This window comes from Melospiza georgiana, chromosome 3 (genome assembly GCF_028018845.1).
Source record: "Melospiza georgiana isolate bMelGeo1 chromosome 3, bMelGeo1.pri, whole genome shotgun sequence".
NCBI classification, from domain to species: Eukaryota; Metazoa; Chordata; class Aves; order Passeriformes; family Passerellidae; genus Melospiza; species Melospiza georgiana.
Genome location: NC_080432.1, coordinates 105,842,325 through 105,863,695, shown reverse-complemented (window position 1 = coordinate 105,863,695; position 21,371 = coordinate 105,842,325). Strand labels below are relative to the sequence as shown.

General features: G+C 35.2%; 1 protein-coding gene across 3 annotated transcripts in view; it reads right to left on the bottom strand.

The window, feature by feature from the left end:
• The window catches only part of PHIP (pleckstrin homology domain interacting protein), a 106,972-nt gene that overhangs the window by 23,892 nt on the left and 61,709 nt on the right, over positions 1-21,371 (bottom strand). For 2 of the 3 annotated variants that reach the window (XM_058019812.1, XM_058019814.1), the window contains exons 18-25: positions 18,755-18,892; positions 17,548-17,731; positions 16,772-16,895; positions 8,963-9,103; positions 8,097-8,173; positions 7,199-7,430; positions 4,124-4,243; positions 441-548 (exon numbers count right to left, since the gene is read on the bottom strand). In XM_058019812.1, the coding sequence (XP_057875795.1) occupies positions 441-548; positions 4,124-4,243; positions 7,199-7,430; positions 8,097-8,173; positions 8,963-9,103; positions 16,772-16,895; positions 17,548-17,731; positions 18,755-18,892 (1,124 nt within the window). The remainder of the gene's footprint in view (positions 1-440; positions 549-4,123; positions 4,244-7,198; positions 7,431-8,096; positions 8,174-8,962; positions 9,104-16,771; positions 16,896-17,547; positions 17,732-18,754; positions 18,893-21,371) is intronic. The other variant, XM_058019813.1, reaches the window with a different exon arrangement.

Sequence of the window (21,371 nt, the reverse complement as noted above, 5' to 3'; positions counted from 1 at the left end):
GAATAAATAAAATACTATGTACCATCACTGAAGTTAATTGAAATAGCTTTCTGAAACATGAAAACATGGGTATATTGAATGTACTATATTTCTGCCAGATCATGTAAAAATCACATGTCATTCACAACGAGCTATCATTTCACAATGCAATATGCTTGAAAAATATTTTGCTATGAAGTATAAGCATCTTATCTGCTCAAGCTGATACAAAAAGTATTAAAGTTTAAGGTCTGATTTCATTTGACTATAAGTCAAATTTTTCCCCTTATCTTACAATATTAAGAGCACTAGATTTACTTGTATCAGGGACTTACTTCCAGTTAGGTTTGTTTATTAGTGGTTTTTGTTGGTTTTTTGGGTTTGTTTGTTTGTTTGTTTGGGGGGGTTATTTGGGTTTTTTTAATATTAAGTTAGAAACATAAAAGAAAAAGAAGCCATACCCGCAATTCCATTTTATGCCACGGTTGTTTCTTGGGATTAATATTATAAATTTTATTCTTCTTGGCCATTACAACATATGCTTCATGACCTTGTCGGAAATAGTAAACCTAAAAGTGAAATGTGACAGTTATCCTACAAAGACTCTGTGGAGCTGAAATGCTAAAAAGTCACTGTCGTACAATGTGTGTACTTTCTATTTCATCAACTTTTCAGTCTGCTTTCCTGCCAAAGTCAGGAGTTCTCAAAATTTAAGTGGAGGAAAATCAAAAAAGAATTATTATATAAAATTATAGAAACATTAAAAAAAAAAAAGGCAGAAAACACTTAGAAGATTATTTTCTGTATGGACAAAATACCCTAAATTACACATGAGTGAGGCCAACAAAATCACTAACAAAACCATCCATTTATCATTGCACCACAGAGCAATTAAATGACAGCAAGAACTAATCTATCTGGTTAGGCATCACTGTAGGACAGCCCAAAGTTAACTATCAAGTATCACTAAACTCATTATCTAGCCTATCTTTTTTGAACAAGAAATATATTCTAGAAAAAAAGGTCTGTTATTGTTCTGGTAAGATTTTGGTGTTTGCTTCCATATCACTCAAAAAGTAGTCTAACAAATGCCTGAACAAAAATAGACATTTCCAATGCTTATTAATTTTTTTAATCCTTCTAGTAAATATTTCCATGGTTCAGACACATCCAGTCTAATCCAGTTCTGCTTTGATCTTGTATATATCATACCACATGGATGAATGCTTTTATAATAAGCCATCACTGTAATGAGTTAGTAAGCTGAAACCCATTAACATGTATTCAAGGAACGCATTTGAAATGCGAAACAGAGGTTCCCCAAACTAATAAGAACAAAGATCTGATAAATGGCTGTATTCTTGGTGCAATTTATGCCAAATAAAAGATCCTCTTGAAGTGTCCCAACATGGGATTTCCATCTAACTGCACAAAGGAAAGATAGCTTTAATGTAAAGGTCCAATACAACAAGAAAAAGCAGAGCAGAAATCACTCTAAGTTTTAAAATACACAAATAAACACACTAATATTTGTATTCCTACCTACTTGCCAAAGCACTTGTATCATAAAACATTATAAAGAAGTCTTTGCCAAGTTTCTACATTAACGAGTACTGAACTCTTAGTGCCATGTGTCAATTTTTTTTTTTAATTAAGAACTCAGCACCACATTTTTTTAAAAATCCCTGTTTTCAGAGTATTCAATATGCATAATATTCTCATAGGGACAAAACATACAGCAGCTACAAAAGGCATGAAAGCAGTGAGAATCTACTAGGCACTGTCAGAATCTATCTGTCAGGAAAAGGAACAGAGGCTACTGAGACACATCTGAAGGCAAATTTACACTACATTCTCAACATTGTGATGATTGTTTCCCATACATTCCACTGAATCAAAACAAAAACAGTGCACAGGCTACAAACAATCTCTGCTACACTCAGTGTTTCTGTTAAACCACTACATAAATTCAACCCACTGTTTACAGAAGCAAAATATTCTTTATTTTGCAAATGCCTCTAAACATTGCATCTTCCAGCAGAAGAACAAACTGCAAAGATATTTGTGAAAAGAAAAAAAAATTCATATCTTTTCCCAGGAAATAATATTGTTATGCTTGATGAATTCCTGCTTCTGCATGTTTGTTGTAGTACCAGACAAAACTGGTTTTTATTGTGTTAAGGGCAGAACACTCCAACAAACATGCCTGGTATTTGAGTATTCAAACAGCAAAGTTGCAAGCCCATCTCTCTGGTGTTTCCACTGTTCTACAAGTCGCAGGGCAGAGATCTGTAAACAGCACTATTCAGAAAGGGAAAAGGGATGGTATGTGCTATTCTTATACCCTAAGTGTAACTAAATATAGCACTACTGGTTTTTTATTACATGTTTGTACAGCTTGAGAACAAATTTTAAATATACCACTTCCCAAATCTTATAAAACACAGCTACCATCCAACAAAGTGTTGGAAGGCCACACAATACTGCTTCTCATAATCCTCTAATTAAACCAACTCTTTATTTCTGTGCATGTCAAAAGTAACTTTCTAGATAAATACTTTCTTTTCACATATTAAGCAAATCTGGGGAAGGCAAGTATCAGAGATGGAATTTCAGACAGAGCAGCTGGATTACAAACATACTCTCAATTGGAGCAATTATTCCTACTTTCTAGGCACAGGACACAAAACCTCCTGTTTTCCCACATAAAGCATTTTCAGCAAAAGGATGTACCCTACTTAGATATTCCTAGTACACACTGTACATGGTATTCAGCTGGTGCCAAGTCAAACACAACTGTTTATCTTACTAAACCAATATGATGTTAAAGTCTCCTGAGCAGTATGGTACTGATAAATCCTTGGCTGCTTCACTGGATCCAGATGGTATCAGGCACCAAATATATTTATTTGGACTTGATCTTTTGAACAGCAGAGTCTCCAAAACATGCTTCCTGGAGGGTATCAATCCATAAGCATTCTCTCTAGCTGCAACTCTCAACTGTCAACCTGAAATGCTCCTTCCCTCCCTCACTAGACTTTGCTGATGTAATTTTTGCCTAACTGTGCTATGAACTGATCAGTGAAGTGATCCAGTAAAAACAAAACTGCTTGCACATGCAACCTCTGTTCCTGATTCTGTTTCTGAGGTGGTGCCCACAAAAAGCTTCAGCTTGGGAACAAAGTTAATCAACTTTGCCACCATGTCAAATATTTCTCCAACAGCATTCTAAAAGTGTGAGCTATACAACAACTCTGTTTAGTAACTCAGAAAACATGCTGCTCCCCAAACAGACAACACACACTGCCCATTACAGCATAAGCCAGCTATTTCCTCTTATTTTAACCTGAGGGTGTTTTAAGAAACATGTACAGACTCTGGCTTTCAAGATTGCATTCTACCTAATACTACTTATTCATAGAATGCACTGTAATGTTCACCTGCTACATGTTCCAAAACAGAAACTGGTGGGTATACTTTTGCTACTGTATTTTGAGACATCTGGGTCATTTACAGTCTGGTTTGTATAAAATACATATATACAAAACTTTTCTCGTGGTTTTCCATTGTAAGAGATGAGCAGAAGCTTTTTATATCAGGAACACAAGTGATAAGGACAGTATCAGTATTTTTCTTCAAAATAAATGAATTTTTTTTAAAAAATGACATCAAAACAATCATACCAAGCAAAAAAACTCACAACCTTCCCCAGGAGGCTTGATTCCTGGCGTTTTTTTTTCAAGTCCCAAACTGAAGTATGTTTTCCAGACTTAATTTCATATCTGATTTCTTACCTGCTTTTCAGGATCCTAAATACTCTACAATTAAGGAATACTTTTACAACATAAAGCACCTCACACAGCTTTTCTACAGGTGTCATAAGGAAATCCACACACTGAATAGCATACAAGAAGGAACACTACTGCAACAGCAGGGAATAATAATATAAAGTTAAAGCAACGCTATGCAGAATATTTTCGAAGTACAAAGAAGCAAAAGCAATTTTAACCAGATCAAAGAATGTTTTTAAGAAAATCCAAAATATTTTGATTATAAGTCTCTGGAGGAAAAATGTACAGATGAAAATACAAAAGGCAAAAACAAACTGAAAGAAGCAAGGACACAGAGGCAAAACCTGCAATACCTCATCTCCCATCTGTGGGACAAACGGGCAGCGCCGAGGAACAGTGTCTGTAATCCATGCTGAAGGCAGCCATTCCTCCAGTGTCAAACCATTTTCTGCCAGAACTCCTACAGCCAGCCTCTGAAGAAAACATAGAGGATTTGTACAAAATTATTGTTACTGTGAGGATTAATCTTAACTGCCTTTTGAGATTTTTTGGGGGGTGTGTGAGGTAATTATGTCTCATGCCCAAAAAGATACAATGGAAACATGTCATTCTCTTGAACCAAATTCACATGGCTGCGTTGGCCAAAAAGGCACTAAAATTATACAGCTGCCTCCAATTAAGGAACCTTGCATAAAACAAGGAGGAAGATTTATGAGGTAAATCATGTGAAAATTACCTGGATTGGGCACATCCACATTTACTATATTTACTATAAAGTGCTATGCAACTACATTTTCAGAATGCACTTCCACATCACATACTTGTAAGCAATGACACTCAAGGCAGTTGCTCATCCTAGGTGCACACTGCTTGTCTGTATCCAATAAGTCAGATAAAGCAGAGGTTTGTACAGCCATTCAGGCAAGGCTGCTTTGAAATTCCTAACAGGATCTTGTGTGTGTGTACAGAAAACAACCCTGGATGTCTGTACAGAAATCCACTGCATACAGCCACTGCTGGAGGACTGCATCTCCAGACTGCAAGTAGGATATCCCATGTGTAATTCCATTACACCAATTCAAATGTGATTTCACTTGACAAAAAGCACTGTCATGATTGCACCAGTGAGTATCACAGGAAAAAGCATACATATAGTAAAAAACAAAAGCCCACCAAAAAAAAAAAAATAGAACATCTCTATTGTAATGAGTCAATAACATAGAAGCACTTTGTGAATTCTGAGGTTCAAGTAGGTCTGTCTTGCAAAAAACTGATACATTGCATCAGGGCAAAGTGTCTAGCTAACTGGTGAATTATGGGAAGGCAGAACCTTCCCTTATTATAACTTTACACATTAATCATCAGTTGAAAACATTCTGGAACTGAAGTCTGAAGTTAGTTACTCATCATGAAGGGACTATTCCCAGTGATTTTATTAAATAATTTCTGAAACTTTACTAAATCCTTTAGTAATTAGTTCCACTACCTGACTACACACTCAATTGGGTTTGGGGTTTTGAGCTTTTTGTGTCACCAGGTGCAACATCTCACTGTAACAAAACAAGGAAGGAAATCATTGTGCATTTATTCCTTTCTAAACCATTATAGTTTTACACAAGCTTTTTCATCATATCTCTTCCAAACTCTCTCCCTTCTAAGAGTCAGCCTCTGTGTCTGATCTAAAGAAAAAAAAAATGTTCAGCACTTTTGATCTTCCTGGGTGATCCTTCCTTGTCTTTCTTTACTGCTGTATCATTTTTTAGATTGATTTTTGGTAGAGGAGGATTAGAAGTGTAAGCACCATTCAAAATCATTAAACCCATGCATTAATAGAGATGAATGTCAATTTTCTCTACTCCTTTTTTAATTTTTAAGATTCTATGTGTGGCTACAAAGACATTCAGAAGTTCTTTCCTCAACTGAAAGACCTAATTTTGAATCAGGATCAGAATGAGGAAGAACTTTCTACCAGAAAGGCCTGTGAGCTCTCTGCTCAGTAAAGAGGTCAAATGTCCACCACAAGAAACTTCAAAGACTAACATCTGTCAGGAATGACAGGTATAATTAATGCTACCAAGGGATAGAGGAAAGAGAGATGATTTTTTAAAATACTTCCAGCCTCATATTTTCTTCTGACTCAAGAAATAAGCAGGTCAGCTTTTAAAGTCTGAAATATCTAGCCCTGGTACTTTTTAAATCAAAGATGTCCCATATCTCAATAACTGGGACTAAAATGGATGCAAGATTCCCAAAACACTCTGGTTAGTTTTAATCTAAGTGGAAATACTAGGCTGTCAACCAGTTTTTTATAGTAAGAAGCTAAACTAGAAGTTTCAATCATCTAAAAAGTCCCCCAGCATCTATTTTTCTCATCTGCTTTCTTATCCCTTCTGATACCTTCTTTTTGTTTCAGATTGTATGAATAGCAATATACTCTTAGTATTGACAGTGCAACTAATGACTGTGTACAATACAGAAAAAGTAGCCAAAAGAAAGAAGAAAGATTACCACCTGACATCCTGTATGCCATACCAGAGATTCACAGCTAATCTGACACTGTGCCAGCCTCTGTGTTTGAACAGCTGCTTTTTCAGTCTACCTTCTAATGAGGGCTAAGACACTGAAATAATTATCTTAAAGAATGCTGAGGACTCCTAACCTAATAAATAAACAAAATACAGGTACTTAGTTTAGATTATATGGTGAGCTTCCTTGGGTACTGCAAAAACAGAAGCTTTAAGCTTACAATAACAACTAACATCTACCAGATAGATCACTTCTGCTCTCTGTAAAGAAAGAAGGAAGAATGAAGTTTTCAGATCTAACAATTAAAAACAAAACAACCTCTGAAAATCCCCACTGAAAATAACTAAAATCACTGGAAATTTCTATGTACTGATATAAACTGTAATTACATTATATTAGAAAGCAAACAAAATACAGACAACAACAAAGTCCTGATCAAGTCATATTTCTCTTGATGGAGTCAATACTGACAAGCATAATGCAAATATCATATATCATAGAGTTGACAGAAAAAAATGATACGGTTGTGCAGATCTAAAAAAAATTGCAATTATATAAGAAGACAAGTCAGCACAGCTGTAAAAAATACTGGCACTTCATAACAATACTCATTTGTATTGGAAGTTGAATACTCAACTTCCACAGAAAGGAAGTTTCTGGTGTGAGCAAGGATAGTGACAAGGACATTAGAAGTGCTCCTTACATCAAATGTATCATATTCAGAAAGCATATCATTATAGTTACCTGTCTTGCAAGAGGTCTTTAATTACCATTTGTAAAGAGTAAAAGTCATTATGTGTTTTAAAATTAGACAATATTAAGTTGTATATGTAACTGAATCATTCATCCAATTATTTCTAAGTCAGCTGGAATGAGCAACCTGCAATACACAAACATCTAACCTTTTGTTTTCTCTCTTTGGGTTTCCTCTTCTTTGGTGATGTTGATGGTCCATCTTTCTCCTCAATACCCTTTTTCCTTTCCTTTTTAATTTGCTTCCTTTGTTTTTCAGGTCCTTCTTCATCCTCTGAACTACTTTCTGCTTTCTTTGTTTTAATTTTAGGAATTTTCTTTGGTGGTTGCAAATTGATTCCTGCATCTGCCGTCCAGTCAGAATAATCACTAGAATAGTCACTATATATGATATAACAAAGAAAAAAGAAATTAAACCCTAAAGTTAAAAAGTGCACTGGATTACATAATATAACCCAATAAAAGATTACAGTTAACAGTCTAGATAACTACAATGCTTTGATAGTTAAATCCCTGATGATTAAAACCCTATATTCTATCTACAATTTAAATGGTAATAAACCAAAAGCCCTGACATCATTTGGTCTTGCAAGAAACTTATAGCATTCCTCAAAGTAAATACTTTTATTTACTTCATCAATTCAAGAGGATAAACATTGAAGTTTGGATATTGTTTTCAAGACTTTTGGTTTTGAATAGCTTTGAATGAAAAAATAAAGGACGCTCTATTTGCTCTTTAATTCCAAACCAAGGATCACAGCTCAGACTGAGCACCAAAGGAAACTGCTACTACTTGCCTGAAGTGTTTGTATGCCTGAAAAGAAATACCTTCCTGCAAAACAATTCTGCTTCTAGCAAACAAGGAAAAACCTTCCCTAAATTTTAGTTAGCAACATGACTGAAAATTAAATCCTTAAAGTTTCGTGTTCTTGTTCACTTTTTCTTCTAAATCTGCACAAGTTATTAATCATTAACTATTTACAGCAAAAATTATTAAAGATTTCCTAGCAAGACTTTTCTCTTTATGTTATATATACCGTCACTTACCTAGAACTGCCATCACTGTGCCATGCTCTTTCATCATCCTCTGAAGTTCCACCACTGGCAACAACTACTTCCCCTTCCTAATAAGGAGAGCAGAGGGCATTGGGAAGGGGGAGAGAGGGAAGCAGAGAAAAAGAAAGAATTTTCTTTAGAGTTTAAGTTATAATATATGATAATACAATGAAAACTTTTCTAGGCTTTATATGTGTTATAAACATCTGGTATTCTAGAAGCTTTATGTTAAAAAGGAATTTTAGTTTGCAGGAAGTTCCTTGGCTTTAGTGGACTTTATAAAGAAGCATGAAGATATCTGTACCTGGCCAGATGCAGTGTAGAGCAACATTTTTCATCATCATTTGAAAAATTAGTTTACCTTCTCAAAAATTATTTTTAACATTGTATTTCCACATCTTTTTAATACTGAACAAAAACCCAATATGAACATTATGTACTCCTCACTCATTCTCTGCCATAGCTACAGAAGCACAGAATAATTGAGGCTGGAAGGTACTTCTGGAGGTCATATTATCCAACATCCCTGTTCAAACAGGGTCACCTAAAGTTGGTGACCCTATTGCTAGGCCATGTGGGCAGTACTGACTAGGCTTACAAATTGCACACTTACTTTAGAAAATACCCCTACAAATGAACATTTTTCTCCTTTGTCAATTACTTTTTAAGTCAAAGTCAAACATATACAACAGCATGTGAAAACCTAATACAACATAATTTTTTAAAGAGGTGAAAGGAAACGCCCAATAAAAAATGTAACTTGAGTTTCCACAAAAAACAAGGTTTCATTCGCTGAAGCAGGAGCTTTATGCATAGAAATGCAATGTGTAAGACTGCCTCAAGAATAAGGCTCTTACATCTGAAGAACTGTGTCCATTTTCCAGCTCTTCAGCAGGCCTTGCAGTTTCTTCTGCTGCATATCTCGTACGGTAGTTGTGCTGATTGGCTGCTTGTTTCTTTGAGTCATTAGCATCTAGTAAATTATCATGAGAATGGTTCTGTGAAGATATAAAAGTCAAAATACATAATATTTGAGTATACATTTTATTAATACATAGCATTTTCTTTAATAATACTATTCCAGGAAGCAATTTTTGGATTGGCAAAAAGTTACAAGTCCAAAACAAAGAGCTGCTGAAGAAAACACTCCACATGCATAGCTGAATGAATGTAAGCACCAAACAGTTCTGTGTATTCTGGAAATAATTAAATTTCTTCCCAGACACAAACACAATTTTTAAATCTGCAATTATTAAAAATATTCATTCTCTGAAAAGTACATGTCAATTAATAAGGACTAAAACATAACTACTGATAGGCTGCTAAGGGTTTGTAAAAGCTTAGAATTACACTAAAAATTACTAAGGAAGGAAGACTCTTAAACAGAAGTCCAAAGTGTTATTTTGCAGCCAAGGGGTCAGATGTGTTAGAAAAGAAACCCGTACAGTAATACATCCTTAGCATAGAGATGACTGTTAGAAAATACAGACCTTTAAATAGTATGATGATGCATTGAAGAATTCAAATGAATGAGTCAGTTTGAAAGAATATGAAGCTTAAAAGAATGAAATAAAGCTGTAATTTAGAAACACTTCATGCTCCAGCATTAAGAGATTTTGTTCCTCCTGTAGAATATATATAATGCAAACACTTGCTCTCTACATCAAGTCTACAATCTTGTCTTAGTCCCCAGTCACTGGGAAAAAACCCCAAGAGTCATGATCACAATTTCAAGAGTTTTGTGCTATTTTTTTTTTTTTTTGGCATGTATAGTCAAACTTCATCCTAGTTCAGATCCAAGAAAATAATTTCTGGGCTCATTACTAAGTTAGGTGCTGATAATAGTTTAAAAAAAAAAAAAACACTCCCAGAGATGAAGAAAGCAAAACTGGAACAAAACAAAGAAAGGCACTAATATTTTGACAGCCTTCTAGTAGAGCAGACTGCTTATACCTATTACTCTTGATTTTTTTTCTTTTGTACAAAAGAAAATACCTTTTCTATCATGTATGATATAAGCTGGTTCATTAGGTTAAATTTTATTCTTGAGGAAAATAACTCCCACTTTTTACAGTAAAAGCTGTACTAAAACTTGGCTATAAGATTTAGTTTTCCTTAGCCACAACAATCATCATTAAAGTGCAGAAGTCCAGTAACTGGTTTTTCTCCCATGCTCCCTGTCAGAAGATACACACCTTTTGCAGGCATGACGGCAACAGTTCAGTAAAGCAAGCCAGCACACCACTCTGTGAAGTTGTGTTCAAGTTTTCATCAAAGCACAGAGGACCAACACAAACTGCTCCATGCTCTTTTCAGTGAGCTTCTTTACTGTGCTTCAGTTGTTCTGTCCTTATGTCTAGTTGGGGAAGTTATCACTGACAGCACAGTTACCAGAGACACTTCTAATGGGACTGCTCAGCTATCAGCATTTTAACATTGCCTAAGACTTTTGAGACCTGGGGCACTCATTCCTCCTTCTGGATTCAAACTGGCACTGCACAAGGGATCTCCTCAAGCTGCTCTGACCTGACCCAGAAAAGCTCCAAGGCAGCCCTGAGCCCAGTGGCTGAGCCCATCCCACAGCCTTCTGTCCTTCAGCCTTCTGGGGCTGCTCACTTCTCATCAAGCTCTCAAGATGCATTACCAAAGCAAAGAGGTCACAAAAGCCAGTGCTATAGTTTCTGCTACTGCACTGCGCCTTTTTCACCATAAAACATAGTAGGGACATAGCAGGGACAACAGAATGGAATCCCATAACCCCAGTGAAAGAACTTAGTCAAGTATCCATCACGATAAGGGGGACATATTTTGCAGAAGCTACGTTACAGCTTGACTGTGATGTTCATGTCTTCTCTCTAGAAACAAAAGTCCTAAAATCCTTACCTCCCTGTTTTTCTTCAGAGGTGAGGTTTCTCAAACAGTTATCATCAATACAGCTTTTCCCTACTCAAATAGAACTACAGATGCTTGGAAAACTGAAGCACTTTGCATTACTCTTTGGTTTTGAAAAGAGTTCTTTTCTTTTGGCAGTTCAAAGCTTGAGGGAAAAATCAACTCCCCAGCCCCTCCACCCAATCATTCGCACATGGAAAAAAGCAATACCACTGTATAAGTACTGGGTCATAGTGATGCTGTAAGGAAAGATACAATGTCAAAACAAGAACAGAAAAAGAAAAGGAAAACAAAACCAAAAGTACTTATCCATGAGTAACAGAATGATAGAATGAAGTTGGAAAGGACCTCTAGATGTCACCTTGTCTAAACCCCCTGCTCAAGCAGGGATGAGAAAAGTAGTCATAATGTATGCAACGGTCTCATCTTGCCAAAAAAATACATTTTAACTTCATTCCTATTCATCTTTATTTTTCAAAATCTGAAGAGAAGCTGTAAAGGCAGAACTTTATTTATTTGAGGAGAGGTGGAGTTGAATGTGGAAGTTTGACTATAAAGTACAACAGGTTTTTTTCCAACAAAATGTAATTATCACCAGCGTGTTTAACTAAAACTGAGGAAACACAGCTGATGCCTCCTCTCCCTCAATATAGAACCTAAAGAAAGGGCTTGAAATTGTACTCTCAACTCTAACAGTAGGCTGGGAAATAAAGCCAAGATAACCTATGATTTGAAGTGCAATCATCACTTTCTCTCTAAACACTTTGATGAGCAGTAATATATGCTGACAAGTACCTTGTACCTTGTCCAAGGCTTCCAGTCAGTATCAGAGCATATCTATTGATACAACAGAAATTACAGCTCCTGACAGAAGTTTTTCTGTGAAATAAAGATTATGGCATTTCCTGTATTTGAGAGGGATACTGGACACTGCTGGGGGTCTTGGTAACATCATTTCTGAGAGACACAGTGGAAACCCAGTGATGTCCTGACAACTGAGACCACACAGCATGCTAGGGTCCTTATGACTCTGACAGCACTGGGAAGCACAGCTTTGCTGCAGTCTCATACAGGGCTCAAGCAATTTTGGAAAGCTTCGTCTGTAGCAATTTCATGGTATTTCTTAACCAGCAGAATCTATTTTTTGTGTGAAAATGATCCTTCCTTCCTTAAGCCAAACAGGAATTAACTTCTACTAGGAAGTTTAACAGGGGCAAGGCACAAGCATATGCCCAGTATCAGAACCCCAACATTAAATAGGTCTCTCTCCCTGGCATTTTCTCTTTGGCTAAAGAGCACCTTCCACACTGACCTCAAGTCTGATTCAGTGTCGATAATTACTCAGTATTTACTCTTACCACATCACATGTATGTAAAAAAATAGTAAGAACTGTTCCAAAAGCAGTGAGATAACAGACACTAAGCACTAAGAGCTATGTTCTGGAGTTTTAGATTACTTTCCTCTTAACATCTTGCTGATTTAATTGGAAATATTGTTTAAATAACATGTAAGTAGAAAAACTTGTTTCTGTGGAACAAAAATAAGCCACTTTCAGCAGAACAAAGTACATGTTGCTCCTCCCTGGGTTCTGTTAGTTTACAATACAGTCATTTGAACCCATCACAACAGAGGCTTACCTACTTTTGTCCGTCCATAACAATTTCCCATGTTAATTTGCATCACGTTTCCACTTAATGATAATGAGGAATATTTCCATTTTTGTCACATTTTACTAGGACACACATCATATCAACCCTCTAGTGTACAGAAATTTCACACTCTTAAACATTTATTAAAATGCTCTAATCCCAGTAGTTTAATAGACTAACCCTCTTAAGTACTTGGACTGGGAATATTTACCTAAGCATGTTATTTATCTCAGTTTTCATCTGCTCCTGAAAACAAGTAATTTGGAATACAGCTCCATTTTGAAGATGTAAAAAATCCATTCTATCCTCTTTCATTAATGTATTGGGGGTTCAAGTTTCTGCTGTTTGCTTTTTTTACATGTTTTTGTTTAAAAATAGAAAAAACTCTAATCCTCACCAATGACTTTGAAAGTCAAACCAAGTTTGTCATTCAGCCTGCAGGTCAGTTATACTAAATACTATTTACTAAAAACTATTCAGGTCAAAATACCCCAAGTTTTTAGTTTCTCCCCCACAACTCCATTAGACCCTTAAGCAATCACATACAAACACTTTTCTGTATGACCTGTGTCAAAAAATGTGGGCTTTCAATGGCAGAACACTTCTGTGACTTCAATTTAAATTGCAGATATTGTTAAAGAAGAAGGACTGAGCTATAATTTTGTACTACTTTTAACACACCCTACAATGACCCTGAATTAAAAATTAGCAATAGGACTTTGGAATCTCCTCAAAATGCAAGTACAGCTGCTCTGTGTTCTTCCTTATTGACCTACACTTCAGCTTGCAATCCAAAATACTAATAACATTCATTCCTGCCCATCTTTTCATTTTACTTCTGTATTTTCAACTTTTTTTCAGTTAGAAGGGAAGAAGAAAACAGAAGAAAATATTATTTCACCATTATTATCTGAATATACCTGATAAATTTTGGAAGTTGATATAAAAACCAGTATTTCCTACTGGTATGAATTACAACTGAATTTTCCTATGAAGACAATGTTTTAAATACAAGCCTTGTTTTACTCTGCTCCCAGAGAAGCTGACAGTTCTATAGAGTGAGACATTTTCTAGAATTCTTGATGCTGTAGTTCTTAGGTCCAGAGATTACTGGAAGAAAATGTCATGCCCTGTATTTTGCTGGACGTGTTCCCCATCTCCTTTAGCTCATAAATTCTCTCATAAAACCCGTAAGAATTCCCTATGCAATAAGGAATAGTCTTGCAACAATACTGTAGTAAAACTTACAAGGAATCAGTATCAAAACCTACTGGATATTCTCAAGGAAAAGAAAGATTTGCACTGTGCTTTCCAGTTCAATCTTCAACCTAACACAGTTTCTATTTCAAGTCACACTGCCACTGCATAAGAACAGCAACAGAAGAACAACCATAATGAAGTTATAATTTCTACTATAATTTAGGGTTACAAAACAACCCTAAAAATATTGCACAACAGTTTTTGGATTGCAGTCAATCTTGTTTCTCTTCCCAGGTGTTTATTTGAATTTATTGTGAATACTACAGAAGATGACAATTCCAATTCACTATTCCTGTTGCTTAGACACTCCTGAGCAGAAGTATTGCTCATGTTCACTATAAGCAACAACAAAAATCATAAAAATCATAAAAAGCAGTTAATTGAATTGTGAGACAATCACTCAAGATCAAACACCTTTTCCTTCTTGAAACGTGCTTATTTAAAGCCCATGGGATATCTACTTATTTCTGAATCCCTCTGAGATTTTACTCAAGAGATCTGAATTAGTGAACGTCTCAGCAGTCTAAGTCCTCCAAAAAGAGATGTATTTAATGAAGAATCAGCTATGGAAGAAAACCACTTTTTTTATTCCAAGGTGTTATGAAAAAGTATTCAGTAAGGTTTATGAAGGCTTTAAGTGTTCTGAAAGTATTACTAAGTATATCAGTAATGTTTATGTAGAAAATTTACTGACATACTCATATGAAAAGACCACAATTGCCTGGGGTTTTTCATTATTTTCTCAGAACAAAAGTAGAAAGTGACTAAAGGATTTACCAATTTATCTCCCTCACATTCTGAGAATCCAGAATCCAGTCACAGAAACCCCCATGTGTAAATATATGAAAACTGAACAAAGTTATTCCTAAATAGCAGTTGCTCTGAAGGATTTCAAGGACATAAATATCTGGAATAAAAATATGGGACCGAAAAGATCCAGTGCTACCATTATAAAAATTTTTTACCATTAAAAAAATTGTTTAAACAGGATTTAAAAAAAAAATTGCTTTAAGTTTCTTTATTGCAAATATATCATAAAAATAATTGCTAAAACCACAGTGCTGGACCAGCTAGCCAATTCTATTAAACTTTTATGTCCTAGTGATATTTTAGAAGAAAACTGTAACCCAATTAGAAATTTAATGGTAATTTGGTATGAATTCACATTATCAGGAAGGATCTTTTGACTAGGCTGCAGCAAAAGACAAGGAAAAAAACAGAAATCCTTAAGCAGTGCAACTGTTAAATTAAACTAAAAGAAACTGTATAATTCAGCACCAAAATACATTCCCTCAAGACAGGAAAATATTTTGTTAAATGTGAATTTGTCAGTCCCATTTGCTATTATTCCCAAAAGAAAAGTAAGAGTTAAAGACTTCTGATGTCCCAGTATTTCACTAATGAGTCCTGTCATGTGGCATAAAGTTTGGAGACAAAAGTGAACAAATTTCTTTCAGTGTATCTTGGGAAAACACAAAATGTTGGTGCCTGCAGAACTGAAAAGAGTGCATCAGGATCATTTTTTAAGATAGCAATGCATTTAGACTTTAATACAAGAAAGAAATTGAAGGAAAAAGTAAGAAATAAATTAAATAAAGAAATTTAAACTTATTAGGGAACTGTGGGCAGAGGACTGTTCACATCACTTTTTTTGAAATATTTACTTTGGTTGGGTATGAAAAATGTAGCAAAACAAAACTCAAATTTAATATCAAATATAAACTTGCTCATTTCAAATTTACACTATTACATATGAAATTAATTCATTATTATTAAAAATTACAGAATCACTACAAAGCATCTGAAATTTATTTATTTTCAGATTGTTTTCAATCTCAGTTCCTTCCTTCACAGGCATAAAGTATGGTACTCTAATGAATTAAGAGCTGTAGTTTTTTGCATACTTGTTCTTTTAATTTCATTTATTTATTTTTACACTTTATATCTCATGATTTTTAGTTTTCATTCACAATTGCCACAATTTGCAGGTGTTCCTGAAAGCTGTTTTTACAAGCTTCAGTTTGAAGACAAAAAGAGTCTCCTCCATATTAAGCATACTATGAAACTCAAAGCATGAGTTCTTTACCATTGCTAAAATTTACTTCCTTTATTACAAAAACATAGCTGGCTATTTAGCTGAAAAGCATACATAAGCATGTCCAATTAATAGATATAACTAATTTTAAACAAAGAAGACTTAAAATTCTTTCTGTGAACATAAAATATATATCTTTCAATTTTTGTAACCAGCAAGAATATGCAAGATTGAAATTTTCTGCAAGTCATATTTTTAAAAAAGCATGTCGCTTATGACAATCTAATTCTTAACACAACTTATGTCCTTCTACTTAACCTATCCTGCTTTCATCTTTTCTGAAAATGTACTCCCAGCTCTAGCAAAAAGCATGCCTTAGATATAGCCCATAATAGCCCAAAATATGATTTTTAGGGTACTATGAGAAAAAAATACCCCATTATCTATTTGGAGATGTATTAAATCTGTTAAACTTAAGAACTGTGACTTGAGTTTTAATACAACCTTTCCACAGAACAGTATGTCAAACAGTAGACAACAGCAGCAGGGTGTATTGATTAATAGTGACAGACTCCCTACAGCAAATCACGTCCCTAACGCCAGATTTGGAGGGATTTCTCCCCACTTCTGAAAGCAATCCATGTTGTTTATTATTAAGAACATATTGAAACATCAGTACAGACAGGCTTCCTCATCCTGAGGAGGCAAACAAACTCCCATACTCTGGTCTGTAAATTTAAAACTGAGAAGAGGAATACATATTTATGCGACCCAACTTACTGAACATTTTATGCTTCATTCTGTGATAAGGTACATGTGGACCACTTACCTTGGAGAAAGTAGGTATTTTGTTTTCTCTTGGAATGTGACTCATTACATGTTTTCTTTTCTCTTCTGATCGATACACCCTTATTTCTTCTTCTCCCTTTGCTGTCCTCCATTCTTCTTGCCTACTGAAAAAAGAAAATGGAGATGTTAACTTCAAAGGACATTACTAAAACTAAGAGGATCTATTCCAAACCAAGGAATAGACATTCAACATCTACACCATTCTTTGAGCAGCAGTTCTTCTGTTGACAATTAGCATATGGTTTTAAAATTAGCTTTTTTCAAACAAAGTAAGATTTTCATCTTATTTTATTAAACTAGAGCAGCTTATGCTTGACTACGGAAAGTAGGTTTTTTGATTTACAGATTTAAGTATTCATCATTTACTGATAAAAATTGAAGTTCCAGTTCAGAAATCAAAATTCATCTCAGGCATCTAATAGTTTAGGTCAGTATTCCAGCCATTAAACACTATATAATGACAGGATATAATCTTATGCTACAAGTCAGAAGATATTGAAACAACTAGATTCCATTGCCTATACAACTTCAATTACTTTGTCATTCATTAAAAGGACAATTTTTATTCCTAATCCTTCTGGAATTACAAGATTTTTCAAGCGATATACCAACAAGTGATTTCAAACTGAAACTGACTTTATAAGAAATTTGAGATGACAAAATAGAAAACAAATGTCAATGTGAATGGCGATAAGAATTTCAAAACCTTTCCATTTAATGAAGTTCACCACAGTAAAACTCTCCATCTGTGTTTACCTGGCCACACCAGAAGACAGTTCAGGCACTACCACCCTGCGGCTCCAAGCCACCAGGTCCCGCTCAGTGGCGATTTCACTTCTGGGTGCATTGCTGTGCATCTGACGCACACCTTCAATCTGCCCACTGCGCCTTAACCCTATGTTTGGTGGGGAGTGTACTTCTGAGGTAGAGCTTACAGATCCTAAAAAGTCAAAAAAGCAATAGTTCTTGATCTGAAATTCCTAGGGAAGCATTAGAAAAGAAAGACTTGGAAAGAAATGGAAAAAATTACTTTAGTTGATCTATTACTTCAAAAGAAATCATACGAACTGAATATAAGTATTTCAGCAGTTTCTACAGTCATCACAACACAGCACAAACAGCTACTGGGCTGCAGCACCCTGTTTAAAAATTCACATTGAAAAGAAGCAGGTGTACCATCAATCTGAAGTGAAGCAAATATTTGCTTCTTTAAAAATACCTTTGAAAACATTTATGCAAAGCTGACTATTGCTACTGCACTCTAGAGCTGTATTATAAAACAGCTATCTCACTGGATCAGTGTGTTCCTTAAACAGTCTTCTACCTTCAAAAAAAAGGAATCCTCAACCCTGGAAATTAGGAATCAAGCTGTAAAATTTACAGACAAAAAACTGAAATGTTCAAGAGGTTAAAAATAACTAAACCAACCCAAAACAAAACCACACACACATGCAAGAGCCTTCAAACACCTACACAGTAGCAAAATATCAACATTTTTCCATATCCTTACACTCACAAGCTAATCCTGATTACTCTAGTGGATTGCTAACCATAATTTTTAAAGTGTTGAAAACTACTGCGTACTCTAGTGCAAGACACTGAAACACGGAGCAACTCTGCAGAGAAATAAGTATTTCCTTCCACTTTTCTTCCTCCTGTATCCTAATTTGAAAGAAGTCAGATTTCAAACAACTAGGTGGCCAGTTCCAGTAACAGTAGGGTAGTTACTCCTAAGAGAACACAGCTGCTGCACTTCCCTGAGTGAGGAGACAATAACAAAGATAAATCTGTAATGTTAAGAAATATTTTGCAAAAGGAAAAAAAAAAATGGGAAAGCTGTACTGTTTTCTACAGCTGCATACCTCCTTTCTACCAGTTAAACAAAATGCACAGATCATAACCAATATAAAGGGATTTATGTTTTCCAGCTCCCAGCCTCAACACCCATCCCCCAGTGATCTACCTCTGCTTATCCGGCTGGTGCTGCTGGTTCCTGCCTCCCCAGAACGCCTCAGGTCCTGCTCCTGCTGAAGTCTTTGAATCATGCTGTCCAACGGACTAATTTCTTGATTTGCTTGCTGACTAAGAACTTGATTCAATCCTGTGAAGTAAAATGTACAGAACAACACACAAATGTAAATTTCTAGGAAATTAATGTTACAGACAGCTCATCTAAGCTTTAGCTTTGAAACAAGGTCAGAAAATTATCAATGTAGCTACAAGCTAATGCTTATTTTTCTAACAGCCATTTCTTAAAACAGGACAACTTCTTTTCTTAATATATTTGAGAGCATTATATTTTCTAAGCAGGGTCAAGATGACCACACTTCACTTCTAATAAAACGTTAAATTTGATCAAGTGCCAGCAAGCCACAGAAGCTTAATACAACTGTTGTTTGTCAGCTCAGTCAATGCAAATTGTCCAAATGCAAGATTAGCCTGCCTCAAATGCATTAAAAAACACTTTATAAGCTTCAATGAAAGAACCACATCAAGAAGGTCTAACTGAATTAGAAAATAATTATCTATACTGTAGAAAATGAAGCAGTAAAAATGTTTAATTGAGCTCCACATGGACATAATGACTGCACAGATCAAGTAATGGTAATTTTCTTTGGTATGTAAAACAGTCAAGAAATCTCCTTTGGGATAGGTCTTGTGACTGGAGGATGGGAAACAGTTCTAAAGAAGCGATTACAAGGTGATAATACTGTTTCTGAGCAGCAAGCAAAATACACAGCACATAAGCATGAACAACACAAAACCTGTTTTCATACTTACAATGATCACAAAAAAGTTAGAGAGGTATAGAGAAAAAGACAAGGGTTACAGTACTGATTCAAAAAGAAGTCAGACATCTCCACACAGAATAGCGAGAGAGTGGAGTGGAATGGTGGGAAGCTCTAGTCAAGAGAAGCAGAACTTGCAAAACTTTGTAATGAGGAATAACAGTGTTCAAAGAAACAAGATATAGAAATTATTTTTCCAGTATGATTCCAAAGAAATATCACATTACAAACTGTACTTTGCAAGATCAAAGGCTAGATATTACAGTAATTGTGCTATGAAATGAAGAGCTTTGATTATGTGGCTGAACAGAAGCTGCTATCTCTTAATAGTATGCAGAAAAAACCATAAATACTTAAGGTAGTGCTCTCAGGCTTTAAAGGTTACTGAAGTCAACTTCCCTAAAGCAGCAGAACCTTGGAATAATAGAAAAAGCTCTGGTATAACTACAGTTGGATGTTTTCTGAGTCAGGTAAGTGAGACATTAATTTGCCAATCTCATTAGCAGACATACTGACTACTGAGAACAATGGGAAATAATACTAATAACCCAAGAATCATCTTAAATAAGGAAACTGCTATCTAAACAAAATGAATGTCTCTATGTATCTAGCCTGTGAGACAATGCCTTAGCAAGAAACAGCAAGTGGTTTCTTTTTAAATGAAATAATGAAGACACTGGTGTATACTTGATGTTTTCAAAACATCTGATTTAAAGGAGCATCATGTTCATCAAGGCAGTAAATCAAGTATGACTATCTGAATTCCCCCTACTCTTAGAAATCCTTACAGAAAACTTAACAAGAAATAAATGGTCAGTGCTCTGAGTGAGATGCATCAAACCCCACAACAAAGCTTCAGAAAGAAAAGGAACTTTCTTAGTGGAAGGGAACATATAAACTATATAAATGTTGTTTAGGTCTGCATACAACTGCATTGTTGCTATATTGTAAAAAGGTAGAATAATGTCTTGTGTCTGTCCATCACCTGCCAAGCTGATGGATGGCTCTCTGATACTAAACAAAATGCTATGGACATCATCTTCCTATAGGCATTCATGTGTCCGGCAGACAGACCACTAAATTTAGTTTTGTTGGGTCTGTGTGTAGAGTCTAACTTGCTTCAAGATACATTGAAGAATGTGCCCAGCACATTTTGAAATTTGGAGAATTTCACAATGCAATGGATTCACACTTTAGCTGTAACAATGAAATAAAGTCAGATCCTTCCCTAAAAATCAAATTTTGTTTCATAAGTCACTAACTAAGAAATTTACATCCACTAGGAAGCATATTTTCCTTCTTACAGTTGCTTCTCAAGTAACATTTCTTCTTGTAATTTTGGAGGAAATATGGAAATCCTCCCCTAAAAATGCTTAAATATTCACTGCCCTGTAATCTTGAGAACTACAAATAAGGATAAAGAGATTTTTTGGTAAAAACACTCTCAGTTACCCTTCCTGGAATGTCTGACACACCACGAGTTTAAGCATCGTGAACATATAAACTATAAAAATTTATAGGAACAGTCAGTTTTCATATATTTCAAGAATATCCAAATAGTTAACAATGCTTATTTTGAAAACATTTAAAGCTACTTTCACCAGTCACCAGTTTGCTTATTCATACTAATATCAAATTTGTAACATTTAAGTAGGCATTATTTTTCTATCCCTACCCACATGAAACACCTTTAGGCAGTTTCCAACAGCCAGCCATTGGCCCAACATATGCATGTTCTTCTCACGTCATGTGCATGAGAATAAAACTTACAAGGAACTTCCTACATTTTGT